At 42.3% G+C, this 22,087-nt stretch overlaps 1 protein-coding gene across 3 annotated transcripts; it reads left to right on the forward strand.

The window, feature by feature from the left end:
* The first annotated feature begins 625 nt into the window (after nt 1-625).
* LOC106989614 (CXXC-type zinc finger protein 1-like) lies at nt 626-17,776 on the forward strand. Of its 3 annotated transcripts, none has more exons than XM_053202270.1 (9): nt 626-717; nt 10,546-12,654; nt 12,791-12,975; nt 13,290-13,497; nt 13,581-13,691; nt 14,008-14,057; nt 14,266-14,362; nt 15,286-15,438; nt 15,516-17,776. In XM_053202270.1, the coding sequence occupies exons 2-9, from the start codon at nt 12,568-12,570 to the stop codon at nt 15,660-15,662; spliced, it is 1,038 nt and encodes a 345-aa protein (XP_053058245.1). In that variant the 5' UTR covers nt 626-717; nt 10,546-12,567; the 3' UTR covers nt 15,663-17,776. The 3 variants fall into 3 exon arrangements, with proteins under 3 accessions (XP_053058245.1, XP_026909812.1, XP_053058246.1); XM_027054011.2 differs by having other exon boundaries at nt 12,803-12,975; XM_053202271.1 differs by having other exon boundaries at nt 10,546-10,687; nt 12,803-12,975.
* Nucleotides 17,777-22,087: the final 4,311 nt, after the last annotated feature.

The raw sequence follows: 22,087 nt of genomic DNA on the forward strand, positions 1-22,087 counted from the left end.
TCACCCATTTAGCCCACCCCCCCCACCCCTCTCCCCTCTGGTAACCATCAGTTTGTTTTCTATAGTTTAAGAGTCTGTTTCTTGATTTCTCTCTTTCTCTCTCTCTCTCTGTCATTTTTCCCCTTGCTTGTTTTTTTTGTTTGTTTGTTTCTTAAATTCCACATATGGGTGAAAGCATATCATGATTGTCTTTCTCTGACTGATTTATTTTGCTTAGCATTATACTCTCTAGCTCCATCCATGCCGTTGCAAAAGGCAAGATTTCATTTTTTTTTATGGCTGAATAATATTCCATTGTACATTGTGGAGTTATTTCTAGAGAGTGTATTGTAAGTCCTGAATGGTGAATGGGGCAATAGCTGAAATATCAGCAATGTTCTAGTCTCAAGGCTGTCGAACGCGATAGCATTATGAGATACAGAACCCCATGATCCCCCAGAGGACAGTTAGATACAAACTCCACTGTAACTCCCCGGCACTCCTTGAAACTACATGTACTCCCTGCATGCCTTCACGTAGCCACCAGGTGCATGTCTGATTAATGTCTAAAGATCCTTTGTGTTCTCTTCCCATGCTTTGATATTTTTTGATACTCATATCTAAGAAAATACGAAATAAAGTCTGTGTGTAGTCTGCTGCTTCTGCTCTCCTGCAGAGCAGCCCTGGACATCCACTCAATCTAGTGTCTGAGAACTTTTTCTTCAGTGAGCGGCCACAGTATGTATATGCCACTTCTTCTTTATCCATTCATCAATCGATGGATGCTTGGGCTACTTCTATATCTTGGCTATTGTAAATGATGCTGCTATAAACATTGGGGTGCACGTGTCCCTTTGAATGAGCGTTTTTGTATTCTTTGGGTAAATATCCAGTAGTAAGATTGCTGGGTCATAAGGTATTTCTATTTTTAACTTTTTGAGGAACCTCCATACTGTTTCCACAGTGCCTGCACCAGTTTGCATTTCCACCAACAGCACAAGAAGGTTCTTCTTTCTCCACATCCTCACCAACACTTGTTCCTTGTGTTGTTGATTTTAGCCATTCTGACAAGTGTGAAGTGATATTTCATTGTAGTTTTGATTTGCATTTACCTGATGATAAGTGATGTTGAGCACCTTTTCAGGTGTCTGTTAGCCATCTCTATGTCTTCTTTGGAAAAATGTTTATTCATGTCTTCTGACTATTTCTTAATGAATTAGATTATTTGTTTTTGGGTGATGTGTTTGATAAGTTCTTTATAGATTTTGGATACTAGCCCATTAGCAGATATGTCATTTGCAAATATCTTCTCCCATTCTTTAGGTTGACTTTTAGTTTTGTTTTTGTGTTCTTTATTGTACTGCATCCTTTAATTTTGATGAGGTCCCAATAGTTTATTTTTGCTTTTGTTTCCCTTGGCTCAGGAGACATACCTAGAATGAAGTTGCTATGGCTGATGTCAAAGAGGTTACTGTCTGTGGTCGCCTCTAGGATTTTTATGGTTTCAGGTCTCACATTTGTGTCTTAAATCCATTTGAATTTATTTTTGTGTACGGTGTAAGAAAGTGGTCTAGTTTCATTCTTTTGCATATTATTGTCCAGTTTCCTCAACACCATTTGTTGCAGAGATTGTCTTTCTTCCATCGGATATTCTTTCCTGCTTTGTCGAAGATTAATTGACTGTATAGTTGTGGGTTCATTTCTGAGTTTTCTCTTCTGTTCCATTGACCTATGTGTCTATTTTTGTGCCAGTACCATACTGTCTTTATCACTACAGCTTTGTAATATAACTTCAAGTCCAGAATTGTGATGCCTCCAGCTTTGCTTTTCTTTTTCAAGGTTTCTTTGGCTACTTGGGGTCTTTTGTGGTTTCATACTAATGTTAGGATTGTTTGTTCTAGCTTTGAGAAAAAATGCTGTTGGTATTTTGCTAGGGATTTCATTGAATGTATAGAGATCACTTTGGGTAGTAAGGACATTTTAACAATATTTTTTTTTTCTAATTCATGAGCATGGAATGTTTTCCCATTGCTTTGTCTCATCTTCAATTTTTTTCATCTGTGTTTATAGTTGTCAGAGTACAGACCTTTTACCTCCTTGGATAGGTTAATTCCCAAATATCTTATTGTTTTGGTGCACTTGTAAATGGGATCAATTCCTTAATTTCTCTTTCTGCTTCATTATTGGTATATAGAAATGCAATAGCTTTCTATATGTTGATTTTGTATCCTGCAACTTTACTAATTTCATGTGTCAGTTCTAATAGTTTTTTGTGGAGTCTTTCGGGTTTTCTACATATAGTATCATGTCATCTGCAAAGAGCGAAACTTTTACTTCTTCCTTGCTGATTTGAATGCCTTTTATTTTGTATTGCTGTCTGATTGCTGTGGCTAGGTCTTCCAGTACTATGTTAAATAACGGTGGTGAGAATGGACATCCCTGTTTTGTTCCTGACTGTAGAGAAGTTCTCAGTTTTTCCCAATTGAGGATGTTGTTAGCTGTGGGTTTTTCATAGATGGCTTTATTATGTTGAAGTATGTTCCCTCTAAACCTACTTTGTTGAGGGTTTGTATCATGAATAGATGTTGTACTTTGTCAAATGCTTTTTCTGTATCCATTGAAATTATGGCTCTTATCCTTTCTTTCATTATGTGGTGTATCATGTTGATTGATTTGCAAATATTGAACCACCCTGGTAACCAAAGAATAAATCCCACTTGATCATGGTGATTTGTTTAATGTTTTTATTGGATTAAGTTTGCTAGTATTTTATTTAGAATTTTGCATCCATGTTCATCAGGAATAATGGCCTGTAGTTCTCTTTTTTAGTGGAGCCTTTATCTGGTTTTGGTATCAGCATAATGCTAACCTCATAGAATGAATTTGGAAGTTTTCTGTCTTTTTCTATTTTTTTTGGAAAAGTTTAAGAAGAGTAGCTATTATCTCTTCTTTAAATGTTTGGTAGAATTCATCTGTGAAGCCATCTGGCCCTGGACTTTTGTTTGTTGGGAGTTTTCTGATTACTGATTCAATTCCTTTGCTCGTTATCAGTCTGTTCAAGTTTTCTATTTCTTACCGTTTCAGTTTTGGTAGTTTATATGATTCTAGAAATTTGACTGTTTCTTCCAGGTTGTCAAATTTGTTGGCATATAGTTTTTCATAACATTCTTGGCATGTAGTTTTTCATAACATTCTAACTGTTGTATTTCTGTGGTGTTGGTTGTTATTTTTCCTCTCTCATGTGTGATGTTATTTTTTTTGGTCCTTTATCTTTTCTTTTTGATAAGTGTGACTAGAGGTTTATGAATTTTATTAATTTTTTCAGAGAACCAGCTTATTGTTGCATTGATCTGTTCTATTTTTTTTTAGTTTCTATATCATTTATTTCTGCTCTAATCTTTATTATTTCCTTCCTTCTGCTTGTTTTAGGTTTTGTTTGTTGTTCTTTTTTCTAGCTCCTTTAGGTGTAAGGTTAAGTTGTTTATTTGAGATTTTTCTTGCTTCTTGAGGTAGGCCTGTATTGCTATAGACTTCTGTTGATGTTGATGGGATTTCTCTGTGCCTCCTGAATCTGGATGTCTGTTTCCTTCCCTAGATTAAGGCATTTTTCTGCTGTTATTTCTTCAAATAAAATTTCTGCCCCCTTTTCTCTCTGTTCTTCTTCTGAGACTACTATAATACAAATTTTATTACATTTGATGGAATCACTGACTTCCTTAAGTCTATTCTTATGTTACATAATTCTTTTTTCTCTCTTTTGTTCAGCTCCATTACTTTCAACGCCTTTTCCTTCTAGGCCACTACTTCATTCCCCTGCTTCTTCCAGCCAGCTGTTCATTGAAGGAAGCCTGTTTCCAATCTCATTTATTGCATTCTTCATCTCTGACTGATTCTTTTCAAACTAATTTATCTATGTGGTAAGGGTCTCACTGATGTCTTCCATTCTTTTCTCAAGCCCAATGAGTATCCTTATGATAATTGCTTTAAATTCTCCATCAGGCATGTGACTTTTATCTGTTTCACTTAGATCTGTGGCTGTGCCCTTATCTTGTTCTTTCATTTGAGATTAATTTCTCTGTCTTGGCATTTTGTCTAAGTCTCTGACTTCTTCTGTATGTTAGGAAAGCCAGTTATGTCTCCTGTTCCTGAAAGTAATGACCTTATGAAGAAGAAGTTATGTATTTCCCAGGACCTACTGTTTCAGGGAGTGTCTCCAGTGTGTGCTGCATGTGCTCTGCTGTTGTATTTTGGCTGTTGTATCTTTCGGCCAATCGTTTGCAAAGGCTACTTGCCTGCAGTGGGCAATGTTTGGTCCCTGGCCTGAATGTGGCTCATTTTAACTTGGTGTGCTCTGGTCTGCCTGTGAAATGAGACCTGGTAACAACTCTACTGGAACTGAAGCCCCGCAGAACTCTCCGGTCAGGAGATGTGTGGTCAGGGCTTGTGCTGTTCTTCTGGGGAGGAGCCTGCCATGCTGGTACAGAGGAAATCTTGACTAGGAAGGGCAGTCCCACAATATCACAGGGGCCTGGGCTTGGTGTAAGCAAGTTAGGCAGCCAGTGTCTGCACTAAGCTCTTTACCTCAGGTGGCTCTGTGCTTATGCTGAGGGGTGATGGAGGGAAATGGCACCAGATATCTTCTTTGTTGCCAGACAGGAATCTCCATGAACACTGCCTGCCAGGGACAAGCCCCAAGGAGAGCAAATAATCTTCCCACTGTGTGTCCCAGATGTTTTTCAGATTGCTATTTCCATGCTGTCTGCCCCAGGTTGTTTGCCTGCCTTCTTTCCAGGAACAGGGCCGTGCTCTCCAGTCTCTACCCACCAAGCCCTGTGACCTTTAACACTCTAGGTCTTAAGCCCCATTGGTTGCAAGAAACTCACAAAATTCAGCCCCTCTCATTTTCCAAGCTAATGGCTCTGGGGAAACATTCTCCTGTGCATTCCCCTGTGTGCTCCTCACTCTCTAGCCCTTCTCTACAATCACAGCTCCCTCCACTCCATAGCACCTGTGATCCATTTCTCCACTAGACCACATCTCTGCACTATCTACCTTCTTTGATGTAGACTTTCCTCTCCCTTTAATTGTGGAGTTTGTTCTGCCAGTCTTCAGGTTGATTTCTGGGGTGTTTAGGATGATTTGATAGTTATCTAGTTGTGTTTGTAGGATGAGATGAGCCTAGGGTCCTCCTACTCCACTGCCATTTTGAAAAATCTCCTTAATAGTTGCATTTTTAATGTATTAGTCTCTGAAATCATGTAAAAAATAAGTGTAGTTGTGCACCGTTATTTTAATAATACTACCTTTTATAATTTCCCATCTATTTACCTTTACTGAAATCTTTTTTTAAACATTTATTCATTTTTGAGAGACAGAGAGCAAACAGAGTGGGGCAGAGAGAGAGGAAGACACAGAATCTGAAGCAGGCTTCAGGCTCTGAGCTGTCAGCACAGACCCTGACAAGAGGCTCGAACTCACACACCATGAGATCATGACCTGAGCCAAAGTCAGACGCTTAACCGACTGAGTCACCCAGGCGCCCCTGAAATCTTTATTTTTTTTTTTTTTGTATGGCTTCAAGTTTCTGTTTATTGTCCTTTCATTTCAACCTGCAAGACTCCCTTTAGCAGTTCTTACAGGGCAAGTCTAGTGGTAATGAACTCTGTTAGCTTTTGTTTACCTGGGATTGTCATAATTTCTTTCTTACATTTGAAGGACAACTTTTCTGGAATAGAATTATTGGTTGACAGGTTTTTTTTTCTTAGCATTTTGAATCCCTTATATGTGATGAGTCTCTACTCTCTTGCTGCTTTCAAAATTCTTTGTCTTTTGAAGGTTTGTTTGCAATGTGTCCTGATGTAGCTCTCTTTAGGTAAATCTTACCTAAAGTTTACTGAGCTTCTTGGATGTTTATATTCGTATCTTTCATCAGGTTATGAAGTTTTTGGCCATTCTTTCTTAAGTATTCTCTCTTCTCCAGAGTTCTGAAATAGTTACACCAGGAAGATTCTGCAATTGTTGTCTAGATGGGAGACAGATTTCTGGTGCTTCCTACTCCTCCATCTTCTCAGAATCCTCTTCTTGTCAACTTATCTTTTAAAAATTGTTTATTTATTTATTTTGAGAGAGAGAGAGAGCAGGACAGGGACAGAAAGAGAAGGAGAGAGAGAGAATCCCAAGCAGGCACTGTGCTGTCAGTGCAGAGCCTGACATGAGGCTCAATCTCATGAACTGTGAGATCATGACCTGAGCCAAAATCAAGAATTGGATGCTTAACCACCTGAGTCACCAAGGTGCTCCCTTATCAACTGATTTTTTTAATAAAGTGCAAAGTATTTTTGATTGAGAAGGTGTTGTCTTTTCCTTTTTAAAAATTTTTAAAATTTTTAAAATTTTTGAATTTTTAAAAAAATTTTTATGAATATAATTTATTGTCATATTAGTTTACATACAACACCCAGTGCGCACCCCAACAAGTGCCCTCCTCAATGCCTATCACCCATTTCCCCCTCTTTCCCACCCCAGCTCCAAAGTTGAACACTCAGAGACACCCTTAGTTTGTTCTCTGTATTTAATAGTCTCTTGTGGTTTGCCTCCTTCCCTCTAGGCTTGTATCTATTTTTCCCCCTGGTTTTTCAATAAATATTTCTGGAGGGGTGCCTAGGTGGCTCAGTCAGTTAAGTGTCTGACTCTTGGTTTCAGCTCAGGTTATGATCTCATGGTTTTGTGAGTTTAAGCCCTGCATCAGGCTCTGTGCTGGCTGTGGAGCCTGCTTGGGATTCTCTCTCTCTCTCTCTCTCTCTCTCTCTGCCCCACGTCTGCTTGCACTGTCTCTGTCTCTCTCAAAATAAGTAAATTTTAAAAACTTAAAAAAATAATTAATTCTGGAGAAATTGAATATCCATATAAAAAACTCAAAAAAACCCAAAACAAGATGAACTTCAACCTACATCTCACATCTTATACAAAAATTAATTCAAACAGATCATGACCTATATGTTAAATATACAATTATAAAACTTCTGAAAGAAAATATGAGAGAAAATCTTTGTGGTCTTGGATTAGGCAAAGAGTTTTATATATGATACCCAAAGCATGATCCATAAGAGACTTTTTAACTTATTAGATGTTATAAAAACCAAAATTATATGTACAGAAACAGTCTGCAGAGGAAAGGTTAAATTTAAAGTATCCACTCCTGGACTGGTTCATGTTCTTGCTCCATCCCGTCTGGATGGCCATCCTAGTGTTTGTCTCTAAGGAGGTGCTCTTTCTTTCTCACAAAGCACTTAGCATCTCACATATCTGGGAAGTCAGAAGAAACCAAAGCAATAAGTCAAGAATCACTAGCGATTGTTGTAGGAGCACTGGGCTGGGAGTCAGGGCATTCACATTCAGCTTTGCCTTAACTGTGTGGTGGAGGAGAGAACCCTGCTATCCACACAGTGATGCAAAGCAGAATGACAGAATTGCTGTGGAAAAACTGAAGAAGGAAGAGAAAGGGGTTTGGAGAAGGCATCCTAGTGGGGCAAGCATCTGAGCTTAGTTTTGGAAGATAAGCAGAATGTTGACAGGCAAAAACAGATAAACGTGGAACAGATATGAGAGGTATAATCAGCAACCCCCCCATCCTTTATACTCCCAGGATTAAAGTAAAAGGAACACCACTCACTGTTATAACTATGCCCACAAGTACATTCGAAAGAGACACAGGTCACCCAGTTGGAAAAGAAGTAGAGGGAACTTTACAGGTGGTGGTGCCAAAGCTGAGTCTTGAAAGGTGAGCAGAAACTAGCAAAAAAGAAGGGCAGATCTGAGCAAAGGCCTGGTATGTGGAGCCTATGCTGGATTGACAAGAGAGTGAATATCCAGGATGCCCTGAGTGTTTGACACCTGGAGGGCCTGGGAAGAGGACATGTCTGTCACAGGGAAGTGGGCCCCTGTCATAGAGAACTTTGAGGGGAACATCATAGAGTGCAGAACTGATTCTGATTCTGGGGATCCAAGGAGGATTCCCAGGGAGGATGGTGACATATTTCTTTATCTGTAGCCCTTTAGGAATACAATCCTGGAGGCAAAATGGATCAGCCAGCCACATCGCAGAGGAAGAAGTTCATTATGATGTAAAATATGAGAAACCTAAACTAGTGCTGTGGAATTGAGAATGAAGGAAAACAGCAGTAAAGAAACATTGGAGAAGTAGGTATGAAGCCAGAGGTGAAGGAGAGTGAAAAGCTGTCCAAGACTCACTGAGTTGGCCACAGTCTTGAAAAATAATTCAAAGAGAAGTTAAAACATTAGCTTGGACACCACAAGTAGTGCTTATAAACTTTCACGACCATAGCGAGTGGGTTAAAATTTTCTTTAGAGCTCACAGACTACTTCTGAGTTCAGCCTGGATTTCTTATCTCTTGCCCAGATCCCTAAACTGGGTTAGATATAAGCTGTGAAGATTCAGCTAGGGGCACTGTCATTAGATGCCAGGCTTGAATCAAGGAAAAATAGTTTCTTCACAGAAAGATCTTAAACATTTGTTGAACACTGATTTTCTTGTCAAAGATATTTAAACATAACTCTAATGTAAATTACAGCGTATATTTGCTTTTATCTTCAAGGAATAATACAGAACCAGATAAATTACAGTAATTTTCCATTTTGCAACAACACTTGAGGGGCAGGGCCCCTGATGCATTCCGTTGATCATTGTTGGTCATTGGACACCCCTGTGTGCCAGGCAGTAAACTGGGCATTGGGCAACCAGAAGTGACCAAGACCAACATTGTTCCTACCTTCATTTCTAGTGAAGAAGACAGGCACAAAACAGGTATGAAGAGTTCAGGCAATGCCCCCATTTCCTTCTTAATTTCAAGGTTAAAATAAAAGGAATTTCCTTGCTTTTTTTATTAAAAAAAATTTTTTTTAACGTTTATTTATTTTTGAGGCAGAGAGAGAGACAGAGCATGAACAGGGGAGGGTCAGAGAGAGAGGGAGACACAGAATCTGAAACAGGTTCCAGGCTCTGAGCGGTCAGCACAGAACCCGACACGGGCCCGACGTGGGGCTCGAACTCACAGACCGCGAGATCATGACCTGAGCCGAAGTCGGGCACTTAACCAACTGAGCCACCCAGGTGCCCCGGAACTTCCTTGCTTTTATAATTACGTCCATGGGTACCTGGGTGGCTCAGTCGGTTAGGTGTCCGACTCTTGGTTTTGGCTCAGGTCATGATCTCACAGTTTTGTGGGTTGGAGCCCTGCATTGGGCTCTGTGCTGGCGGCGTGGAGACTGCATAGGATTCTTTCTCTCCCTCTATCTCTCCGCTCCTCCCTGACTCATGCTGTCTCTGTCTCTCTCAAAAATAAATAAACTTAAAAAAATAATTATGTCCAAAAGTTCATTCAGAAGAGAGTCTGGTCATCCAGATGAAAAGGAAGCAGAGAGAGCTTTGCAGACAGTGATGCCAAAGTCTAAGTCTTGAAGAGTGAGTGGGAATTGAAAGAGCAGTGGGGTTGTAATATTCTATAATGGGAATATTTGTTTTCTAAATCACCTTTTGTTCTAATATATTTTTCTTTATATTTATTTTACAGTATTTAATTGTGTATAAGATTGAATTTTTTTACATATTCATGGTGAATCATGTCATTTTGAAATTACCTTTTCAATCCCAATGAATAACTTTTTGTCTTAGTCTCTTTAGTCTGATATTAAAATAACTGACCTTGCTTCATTTTTAAAAATTTTTTTTTAACGTTTATTTATTTTTAGACAGAGAGAGAGGCAGAGCATGAACGGGGGAGGGTCAGAGAGAGGGAGACACAGAATCCGAAACAGGCTCCGGGCTCTGAGCTGTCAGCACAGAGCCCGACGCGGGGCTCGAACTCACGGACCACGAGATCATGACCTGCGCTGAAGTCAGCCGCTCAACCGACTGAGCCACCCAGGCGCCCCGACCTTGCTTCATTTTGATTAGCATGTACCTAGAAAATTTTCTTCTATCCCTTTGCTTCAAATGTTTCTGTATCTTAATGATTTGCTAAGTTTGGCATAAACAGCATATGACTAGGTTTGTTATTTTTCATCCAAAATGGCAATCTTTGACCTTAACTGGAGAGTTTACCCCATTAATAACTTTTTATTACTGATTATGTAATAAAATATGACCTTGAAATGTGAACTTATTCCTACTTTCTTACATTTTGATTTCTTTTTTTCCTGGCTTTTCTATAAATCTTTTTCTCTTTTCTTGACTAAAAAATTGACTTGTGTGTTTTTGTTTGTTTTTCTCATTGCTTACTACACAATTAAAATAATAGAAGATGGTAAAATAGTAATGACACGAAATTATTCAAAATAACCGGAAATGATAATGGGATCAATTTTCCTGTCATATACAATAATGCAATGATCAATCACTCCAGTATATGAAACTTGGTATTGACGCCAGAAGAGACAAATGTATCCATGTAGGCCTGAGGTGACGTTCTGAAGAATGGCACACGTGTAGCTGTATCATTTCTTTGTAACCATGTTCTTCTAACTTTTGTCTGTATATCAACTCTGCAGAGGACCTTGAGCAAGCAGAAACCCAACACATCCAGGAAGGGGCGGAGCTAAAGTCGCTACCGGAACCGGAAGTAGCTCTGTCAACCATTTCACGGCACTTGCCTGGAGGCTCCGGACAGTTAAGCGTCTGTTCGGTGCTGAGGTATTTTTAAGGGTTTTGAAGAGGGACTGTAGATTCTGTGACTGGAGAGGTGTGTGTGTGGGTCATTAAAGTGGATTTTGGCGTTGGTAATGGCGGGGTCAGGTAATGGGTTGGAGTCGGGATAGTGACTTGTTGCAGTTTGAGTTGAAAGCAAGGGGTCACTAATTTCCGTCTTTCTTTTCTCATATTTTTGTCCTAAAGTTCCACATTTGGGTATGTATTGCTTTCGGTCTTATTAAGTGATAAGTTTTTTCCAATTTCAGTTATTTTACTTTTTACCAAGAGTTACTTAAAAGTGCCTTTTCAATTTTCAAAAGTTAAACCGTTTATTAATTTCAAATGCAACTTATTTGTGCCTTATGTGATACTCATTCATTGGAATGTGTTCAGACTTCCTTTAAGGCTAATTTCAGGGTCAGTTTTTTATTAATATTATATCTCTAGCTCAATAATAGTGTGAGTTCTCCAACTGATAATGGTCTTATTCAAAAGTGTATATTCTTTCAGTGTGTGTGCCTGCTCTTTTAATCACTGAAAGTGATTTGTGTGTGTGTATACATATATATGTGTATATACAAAATGTATGTGTGTGTGCATATCTATATCTATATATGCACACACACATAAATTTTCAAAATTTTTGTATATTTATATATTTTACTTGGTGTCACTGGGTTCACATAGGAGTACTTTTCAGAATAAAGATCACAAAATTATTCTAGGTAAGTGAGTCAGGGCAGACAGGTCATGATCTGGCATGTGCATGTGAGGAGTGGGGGTGGATAGGGCTTGGCATGGCCTAGGACATGGAAGGTAAGGCAGAACTGGGTATGTACAGGAAGTGGGAGAATCAAATGAGGCTGAGAGAGTCTGGGAAGAGGGAAGGGCCTTGTATGTTTGTATGAGGCAGGGTTAGGTATGCCTTGGCGTAGTGTATGGGGCTCACAGGGCTGGGACTGTAAGGTGAGACAGAATGTGTCCAAGAGGGCAGTCTGGCAGGCGGGACCTGGAGAGACTGGGTAGGGCAGGCAGGTGGGTGGAGCATGTCTGAGGTGTGGGGTCATGCATGTTTGGGTGGGCTAGGCAGAGGTGGTTTATTTCGGTCCATGGTACAGGGCAAGCAGGGTTGCAAGTATGTCCTGAAGGATGGGGCAGGGCAGGCTGTATTGACCAACTGTGAAGGAGTGTAGTCCAGCCTTTTTGGGCAGATAGGCAGGGCTTTATGCATTTCAGTGGGCAAAATGGGGGTGAAAAGGACCAGCCAGGTGTGTCTGGATAAAGTGGGCAAGCAGGGACAGGTGGTGCCATTCAGTCCCAGGCAGATGCAGTGGGACCTGGCCATGTTGGCCAGAAGGTGGGACCAGGAGTGTTGGGACAGGGTAAGTCTGTTTCCACTCAGTGCTGACCCAGAGTCCTCCTCCCATCATCACAGGAGCCCTACTTGTAATTCCTGGTCTCTGGTGAGTTTTGGACATAGGGTGGATGGGGGAGTGGAGCTAGTGCAAGGGTTTGCCCTTCACACTGCCCACTGCCCATTCAACCACAGCTTCCTACTTTGGAATGCAGAAGTCCAGGCTGTCCCAGAAGTACCAGGTGCTGGCAGTGCCATTAGCAATAAAAGAGGCCTCTCAGATAACAGCCTCACTCCAGCTGTTGTCTGAAAAGGACCTTCCTCAGGGCTGAAACCTATGCCAGGACATTTGGAGAGGGGACTTTAGACAAAGCCTGATAAGTGTATGGCAGGCCTCTGGGTGGAAAGAAGGGGACAGTGAAGACAGAGAGGGTCATCAGTTTGGAGAATGAAGTGAGGCAGTGTCCAAGTATCATTTAAGAAACAAGTTGAGAAGACCTGCCAGCATTTTCCTGGCCTACAGTCCTGGATGAGTGACACTGAGAAGTTTCCGCTCCTGGATCCTGCAATGCAGAAAGCAGCAGTGAAAGTGAAGACAAAGAAGTTGAATAAAAAGGTGGAGTGCAAGGCGACAGAAATGGTGGAATGGGGGGCATGAAGACAGGGGTCGGGTGGAACACAGGGCTGGGTTGCAAGGTTAGGAAGCTGACATAAACTCTCCTATCCTTGCCTTGGCCACTCTTGTCCCACAGAAAGAGAAGAAGAAGAAGAAGAAGAAGAAGAAGCAAAAGCTCATGTCAAAGCGTAAACACCAAGAGAAGGCAGATGCCAAGGATTTGGCCTCGCTGCGGCAGTGTCTGGGACCTGGCTGTGTGTATCCTACCCGGCCAGGCTCCAAGTACTGCTCAGATGATTGTGGCATGAAGCTCGCAGCTGAGTGAGTGAAGTTAAACGACAGGGTGTGGAGTAGGGCATAATATATGCCATCCGTAAGTCTGTCTATCCCTCTACCTGTGTATCCTCCCACCATTCATCCACCTACCCACCCATCCATTCACCCTTACAGTCACCTGCCCACTGAACCACCCATACACATTCCATCCACCAACCCACGCATCCATCCTTATAGTCATTTACCCACCTATCCATCTACCATTCAATCACCTGTTCACCACCATTCGGTCACTCACCCATTTTTTTCTTTTGATGTCCCTACCTACCCATTCCATTTCTTGTTGCCTCCTTTTCTAGCCGCATCTATGCGATTCTGCCCCAGCGCATCCAGCAGTGGCAGAAGAGCCCCTGTATTGCTGAGGAGCGTGGCAAGAAAATGCTTGAGCGCATCCACCAAGAGCAGCAGGACACTCGCACCCGCCTGAAGGACATGGAGTGCCATTTCTATGAACTTGAGGCCATAATTCTGCGTGGCAAGCAGCAGCCTGTGTGCAAGGATGAGGAGGTGCGTGGGAGTGGGTGGGATGGAGCAGAAAGGTATTTGCTATCTTGCCCACTCTTCACTGGCCCTTCCACTGTCCTGTGCAGATCAACAAAAGTAACAGGAACAATGCAAACCTGCAGATCTTCTGTGTCTCCTGCGGGCAGTCAATTAACATGCATGTCGCCCTGCGCCACATGGAACACTGTTTTGTCAAGGTTAGGGAATTGGCTGGGGGAGGAGGAGGTAAACGTGTTTTTGGCTGGGTGGGATCCATGAGGAGGAGGGCATGTTTGGTGCCTGGGTGTTTGTTGTAAAAATGCAACACACATCCATGGTTCTACCCATTTGTGCTTCTCTTCCATCCTTAGTAGGAGGGCCAAGACTGGAACATCAGCCAATGGTGAGGGGGGACATTGGCTGGGCAGACAGGAGCATAGGAGCCACAGGGACAAATGTGTTGTTTGGGGCTTGTCATGGGAGGGCATGCTGTGTAAGTCCACAGTTTCTCCCATTTGTACTCTTTCTTCCCAGTATGAAGGCAAGTCGTCCTTCGGGTCCATGTATCCCACTTGCATTGAAGGGTGAGTGTGGGTGCTAGTTGAGGTCAAAAGCATGATGTGGACAGGGTCAGGAGCAGGGTGGGAAAGATCAGAGGGTGTGTTCAGAGGCAGAGGTGGATAGGTTAGTGGCAGGGTATGGGTGGGGTTAGGGACAAAATATGGGCTTTGGGGTTCAGGTGGGACCTCCCTTCTTCTGACCCTTAGCACTTCACTTTCATCTTCCCCCCAGGGCCACCAGGCTCTTCTGTGATGTTTACAACCCAAAGAGTAAGAGGTACTGTAAGCGGCTTCAGGTGCTGTGTCCTGAGCACTCGAGAGATCCCAAGGTGATTCTTCTTTCCCTACCTCATCATCTTTCATTCCTCCCCTTCTCCCTGCCATATTCCTCTCTTCCTCTTTGCTTGATTGCCTCCTGTTTCTTTCTTCCTTCTGCCTGACTGCCTTCATATCTTCTGACCAACTCCCATGTGTCCCCTTCTCCCTTTCTGACCACCCCACATTCCCTGCTCCTTGCTGGCTGATTACTTTCTGTTCTTACTTTTTCTCTGCCTGACCTACCCCCCCTACATTTCTCTCTCCCTCCTCTCTGCCTGGCCATTTCTGTTTCCTTTGCTCCTCACTGTATAACCATTCCCCATTCTTCTCCTTTCCTTGCTTGACCATCATACATTCCTTTCCCACCCCTTGCTGGACTGTCCCACCTTCCTCTCTTCCTCCCTGTATGACCTCCCTCTCTTCCTTACTTTCTGACTTTCCTTCGTTCTTATTCTGCATGCCTCACTGCCTCCAGTCATCTTCTCCCTTCTTGTCATCTCCTAAATCCTTTCTTCCTCCCTGTTTAGCCAACCCCTATCACTCCCACCCTCCCTGTCTCATTCCTCACTTTTTTTCCATGCTTTACCAACCCTCTTCCATCTACTTCTCTCTGTCAGACCTTCCCTCCATCCTTACTCTCACTCTGGTTTGATCTCTTTCTGTTCTTCCATCTTTTCTGCCTGATCACCTCCATTCCTCTATTCCTGCTTATTTAACTTCTTCCTTCATCTTCTGTGCAGGATAATTCCCCTTTTGCCTCCTCTTCTCTACCTAATCCCTGAATTCCTTTCTCCCCCCCACCCCCGCTGAGTTATTCCCCATTCTTCTCCTTCCTGCCAGAGTGCCCTCCATTTCCCATTCTCCTCATAATGCCTGCCTGATCACTCCATTCTATCCTCCTCTGTACCTCATCATCCCTTATTCTTCCTCACAGGCATCAGATGATGAGGTGTGCGGTTGCCCACTAGTGCACAATGTCTTTGAGTTCACTGGTAATTTCTGTCGCCTACCTAAACGTGTGTGCAACCTCCACTATTGCTGGGAGAAGCTGAGGCGTGCTGAGGTGGACCTAGAGCGTATTCGCACGGTAGGCCACAATGGTGACTGGGGCTGAAAGGGTGGGATAGCATCCTGAAATCCTTCTCTCATGTTTACCTCCCACAGTTGAACAAGCTGGAAGAGCTACTTGAGCAGGAGCACAAGGTGCGCACAGCTATGACAAACCGGGCAGGGCTTCTGGCCCTGATGCTTCACCAGACAGTCCAGCATGACCCGCTCACCACTGACCTGCGCTCCAAAGCAGACAGCTGAGCCCTGCTCGACTGAGATCCTGTACCCAACACTCCGTGCAAGGGAGACACTCAATGAATTCTTCACACACTAGTTCCTATAACCACTTTTTTCTTAGGTCATCTTAGAGTTTCTCTGTGTTTCTCTGTTCGCCATTTGGTCTCCTGTCTCTGCTTGCCCCTGGATGGGAAGGGGTCCTCAAAATCGCTCTCTGTTGCCATCATTCCCCATCCCTCTCTCTCTTTCTTCCCTGAAACTTGGCAGGGCCAAGGATCTGCCCTGCCTTCATCCCCCACTGTCCAGAATTTTGTTGACAAACTTTGGAAGAACAAAGGATATTAATATCCCCTGATTGCCCTCTAACCTGTCTCTTTGGCCACAAACCCAATTTCAAACCTCTGATGGCGGTGGGTGGCAGTGCAACTGTACTTAGGAGGAGGCTGCAGTGCACATGCAGAGTGGCTGTGAAGTGACACCCACTCAGGGCTCAGTGGGCCCTCTTCTGTCAGGGGAGCTATGACCTTATGAAGAAGGCGCCAATGGCTTCTGTTCCTGGCAGTCCCCCATTCTAGGCCATCAGACGTGTAGTTGGCACCTGATTAGTGCACAGCCCATTCATCAACTTCTATGCAGTCGTTAATATTCCCCAGGCCAAAGGTGTTACAAAAATGGGATGGGAGATAGATGAGTGTAGGATAATCCCCCCCTGATGATTCCACTTTGGGACACTGAGGAGGATTCAAGGTATCATGGCAGTCACGCCCCTGCCCATGTTGTTCCACACCTTATCATCATATGAGGTCCCAGCTCTTTTTGTCAGCCTTGGCGCCTGCCAGTCCAGTCCTGGTCTGTCTCCCCCAGCACTTCCTATCACATCCTCTCCTGCTCCCTCCACCACACTGCTCTGGGTCTGTCCTTTCCAGCCTGCCCTGTACATTGAAGCCCCTTGTGGTCATGACCATTTCACACCTATGGAGTTGCCAGAGGAAGACTGAGACCTCTGCCATATCTGCCTTTGTCAGCCCCAGCCAGGTCTCCTGTGGAGGTGTGTCCGATAATGCTGCCTGTGGGTACTGGTATGTTTGAAATGAGAGACTTGAACACTTTTCTTAACTTTTCTCTACTCACTGGTCCCTTATGATTTTTTTCATTCATCTTCATAATTCCTTTTTTCCAGGGACTCACACATTTCACTTAAATGGTTAGGTATGTTGCTCTTGACTTATACCCAATAGTCCCCCATAGTTAGTTTATATTACTACCTAACCTCATGTAATGTCTCCCCTTTAAATTACTAATTAGTGCACTTTTGTACTTCTCTTGATCAGATTTTCCAGGGGCTAAGCCACATAATTAATTGATTATTTGAAAGAACTGGCTTTTTAATTTATTCATATTCCTTATTATATTTATTTTATTTATTTAAACTTTCATTTTTATTAATTCCCGCTTCTTGATATTTTGTTTGGTGTTTCATTTTCATATGTTTACTTCATTTCTTTGTTCTTGTTCTGATCTTTTGAAGCAAATTCTTAACTCAGTTATATTAGTGTGTTCAGTCTCCTGTTTATATAAGTATAAATAAATATAGATAGATATAGATGATACAGATATAGATAGATATAGATATAGATATAGATATAGTAAAGGATTTCAGGCCACACACTTTCCTCTAAATGCACTTATAGCTCCTGAACTTTGGTATGAAAGGTGAAACTTCAGAATTGATTTCTCACTTTGATCCTAGCTGTTGAAGAAAGTTTCTTAGTGTCTAACTATTAAGTATTCATTATTTTTTCTTTCTTTTTTGTAATTATGATTTTTCTATGATCAGAGAATGTGGCCTGTTGAATCTAAACTTGTAGGGGTGCCTGGGTGGCTTAGTTGGTTGAGTGTCTGACTTCAGCTCAGGTCATGATCTCATGGCTTGTGGGTTCGAGCCCTGCGTTGGGCTCTGTGCTGCCAGTTCAGAGCCTGGAGCCTGCTTCAGATCCTGTGTCTCCCTTTCTATCTGCCCCTCCCTGGTTCACACTCTGTCTCTCTTACTCTGAAACATAAATAAGCATAAAAATTTTTTTTGAAAAAAAAAAAGATTTTCTTTGTAGGTCATATATTCCACTGAATTGAAAAACTTTCATGGATATAAGAAAATATATTCTTTGCTAGGTACAGATTATTCATTAAGGCTTTCAATCTGGTTTGATGATTAATGTTTCTTTACTCTGATTCTTTTTTTTTGTCTACTTCAGCTGTTATATTACAAAAAGATACAATAAATGCAATAATCTTTTAAAACACATTCTCCTTGTGGTTCTGTGTTTTGTGGGGGTGGCGGGGGGGGGGAAACAGCATCCTAAATTGTATATCTTAGGCCATATTGCAGCATGACATTATGTATTTTCCTTGTTTTGTCTTTTTTTGTTTTTCCTTGTTTGAATGCTTTTAACCTTGAGTTTAATTTGATAAGTACATCACCACTGCTGCTTTTATTTTGCTGCCACTCACCTTATGTATCTTTGCCTAAATCTTTATTTTGCATTTTTATCTTTAAGATACACTTTTCGTAACTGTGTATGTTTTTTTTTCTTAATCCCACATTAGTGTCTTGAGATTCAGTCCATTTAAATTTGTATAATTATGATAATTTTATCTTTTTGTATTGTGCTTATTACTGATTTTACTATTTCCTAAATACAACTTTTATCCTTTTCTTCTTCCTAATAGCTCAGTGAAGTTTCTGTTCATGTTTGTCCCTCCCCCTTACCTCATTAGTTTGCAAATGTTTATTTTTACTAATTGTTCATTATATAAATTTTCACTTCTAACAGACATGATTTAATTTGTTTTCTCTATTATTTGACCAGACTATAATTAGACCTTTCTTTTTCTCTTTAGAAAAAAATTTTTAATGTTTATTTTCGAAAGAGAGAGAGAGAGACAGAGCATGAGCAGGGGAGGGACAGAGAGAGAGGGAGACACAGAATCTGAAGTGGGGTCCAGGCTCTGAGCTGTCAGCAGAGAGCCCAACACGGAGCTTGAACCCACGAGCTGTGAGATCATGACCTGAGCCAAAGTTGGACGCTTAACCGACTGAGCAACCCAGGCGCCTCTAATTAGACCTTTCATTGTAAAGAAAAATGCTCCTGTATCGTTTGGATAAATTGCTAGTAGTGCTATTAGAGCCCAAATGTCCATCAACTGATGAGTGGATAAAGAAAACGTGATTTATATATATAATGGAATACTACTTGGCAATGAGAAAGAATGAAATCCTGCCATTTGCGACAACATGGATGGAACTAGAAGGTATTATGCTAAGTGAAATAAGTCAGAGAAAGACAGATATCACATGTTTTCACTATGTGGAACTTGAGAAACTTAACAGAAGACCATGGGGGAAGGGAAAAGGAAAAAATAGTTTCAAACAGAAAGGAAGGCAAACCATAAGAGATTCTTTTTTAAAAAATGTTTATTTTTGAGAGAGAGACAGAGAGACAGAGTGTGAGTGGGGGAGGGGCAGAGAGAGATGGAGACACAAAATCCAAAGCAGGCTCCAGCCTCCAGCTGTCAGCACACAGCCGGACATGGGGTTCGAACTCACTGACCTCATTGAACTCACTGACCTCACTGAACTCACTGATCATGCATGGTCTGAGCTGATGTGGGACACTCAACCGCTGAGCTACCCAGGCACCCCAAGAGATTCTTTTTTTTTTTTAATTTTTAAAATGTTTATTTATTTTTGAGAGAGACACAGACAGGATGCGAGTGGGTTAGGGAGAGAGAGAGAGGGAGACACAATCTGAAGCAGGCTCCAGGCTCCGAGCTGTCAGCACAGAGCCCAAGATGGGCTTCAAACTCACGAGCTGTGAGATCATGACCTGAGCCGAAGTCTGAGGCTCAACTGACTGAACCACGCAGGCGCCCCCCCCCCCTCCAAGAGATTCTTAAATACAGAGAATAAACTGAGGATTGATGGGAGGATGGGGAAAGGGGAAAATGGGTGATAGGCATGAGGAGGGCACTTGTTGGGTTGAGCACTGGGTGTTATATATAAGCAATGCATCATGGGAATCTACCCGCAAAACCAAGAGCACACTGCATACTCTGTATGTTAGCTAACTTGACAATAAATTATATTAAAAAGAAAAAAGAAATATGTTCAATCCTCTATATTTGTCTCAGCAAGATTAATATTACTTATGGGTTTTTCTAGAGAATTTTAAACTGTTTATTTGAAGACTTTTTCTTAAACTAAGTCAATTCTGCTTCAAGACAATTTACTTTAACATTTTAATTCAAAATCCCCAGTCACATTGTCGTAATTTAACTATAGCTATCTGCATGTATTTTACAACAATCATTGCTAACCATTGTTTTGTTCTTTTATTTTCAGATCTATCTTCTGATTTAGTATTCATTTATTTAAAATACTTCCTTTAGTGTTTTCCTCAAATAGAGTAAGTTGGTGGAATACTCTTAAATATTTGATGTCTGAAACTATCATGGTTTTGCACTGACTGAGGAATGGTATTTTGGGAAGGGGTGCAGGATCTCTGCATTGGAGTCCTCATTTCTCTATGATCTATGGGAAGTAGCTTCCAAGATGGCCTCCAGAGATTCATGCTTTCTGGTATTCATGACCTGTGTAATCCCTTTTATTTGAGTAACTTGCTTTTCACCAATAGCATACTTTAAAATTGAGGATACATCACCTTTGTGATTAGATTACAAGAGATGGTGGCTTCTGTCTTTGCTAACAGGCTTTCTTTGTTGGCTTCAGTGAAGCAACTTGATATATTGGAAAGGCCTGTGTAGCAGTGGCCTCCAACCATCAGTCAGTAAGAAACAGAGGCTCTTAGTTCAACGGCCCAAATGAACTACATAAATGTCCATGGAAGCAGATCCTTCCCTAGTTGAGGCTTCAGATGAGTCCCTAACCTTGGCTGACACCTTATTTGCAGCCACTTGAAAGAACCTGAAACAGGACCAAGCTAAGTTGTGCTCAGATTCTTGACCCATACAAGCTACAAAATAATGTGTGTGTTGTTTTAGACCACTATGTCTGTGGGAATGTGGAGCCATACTATTAGGCCTGGAAAGCCAGTGATTTTGGGAGGAATACTGGGTTGATTTCTGGAGTGGGAGCCATAACCTATGTCCTTGAGGAATGGTCAGTGTTTGGCCTCTCCATAAGTCACTTTTGGAAACTGTGTGGGCCAGTGATTGACAGTCTGGGAAGAATGATGATTGGAAACCTGCTGGGGGCATGGCACTGGCATGCCTGTGTTGCGTATTATTTGAAGTTCCCGTGGAAAGCAGATAAGGGCTGTCTCTTGGATGTAGTAATTAGCCATCACTGGATTAATGATGTGAGGAGCCTGGGACATGCCAGTAATTGGGGACTTTGAAGTGTCCTCTGGCAGTCCCTGTAGTCCAGCCATGGGTGGCTTCTGCTGCTCAGCAAACGATTGGCAGCAAGAGGAATCAGAGGTATGGTCCCAGGGACCGGGGCCTGAGGTGACCACAGATCAACAGTCCTGAGTTGGTCTGTCACTGGGGGACCTGATGTACACCTGGTTTCCAAGGTCCAAGAAGGAGGTGGGGAGGGTGAGTTTGAGTTTTCCTCTCTGTCACAAGAGGGAGGGCCATGTAGATTGCCCTGGATGTGCACTGAAGTATGCAAAAGTTCTGTTTACGTACATGAAATGTTGTCACCTCTCAGCCTGAGTGCTTTGAAGACAATAGAAAATAGAAATGTCGTATACTGGGAACTGGCCCTGTATGGGATTCACTATTGCAGAGTGTGGACACTTTGGAGCCAGCTGACCTTGGCTTACATAGTTCCCTGTCCTTCCATTTGCTAGCAGTGTGACCTTGGGGCAAATGACCTAGCATCGTTGCACTTCGGCTGCTTCTACTGTCAAATGTGCTTAATGATAACCATTGTCATCTAGCTGACAGGGTTGCAGCGAAAATAAAGTGAAATGCTCATTAATGGTCACCAGGGCCTCAGGAGAGGGGCAGGTGGGTCACAGAAGCAGCAGATTCCAGACTTGCTGCCCCTGAGACAGCTCACCATCCTCCTGCTGAGAGTGAGCACCGTGTGGCTGATGTTCCACATCCAGAGCCTTGTGTGTTTCAGCTGATGGAAGAAAGGTGGGATGGGAGGATCACCCCCCCCATATCTGCTGGAGTAGGGAGGTGGCTCCTTACAGGGTGTCTGCTGGATAATTCCAGGTGGGGTGCAGCCCTAGGCAGGGAGATACTACCTTACCCAGAACCCCCAGCACAGGCCCTGCACTACCCATTGCGTCTTTGCAGATGCTCAGCCAATTCCCACCAGAGCCTCCTCTTCCCCCCCCCCCCCCCCCAATTCTGGACATTTGCTGATTTGTCCTCTATCCTGATATAGGGCAGAAAAATCCCTTTTCTTTGGAACTGAG

The sequence above is a fragment of the Acinonyx jubatus genome, chromosome X, assembly GCF_027475565.1.
Source record: "Acinonyx jubatus isolate Ajub_Pintada_27869175 chromosome X, VMU_Ajub_asm_v1.0, whole genome shotgun sequence".
Classification (NCBI taxonomy): Eukaryota; Metazoa; Chordata; class Mammalia; order Carnivora; family Felidae; genus Acinonyx; species Acinonyx jubatus.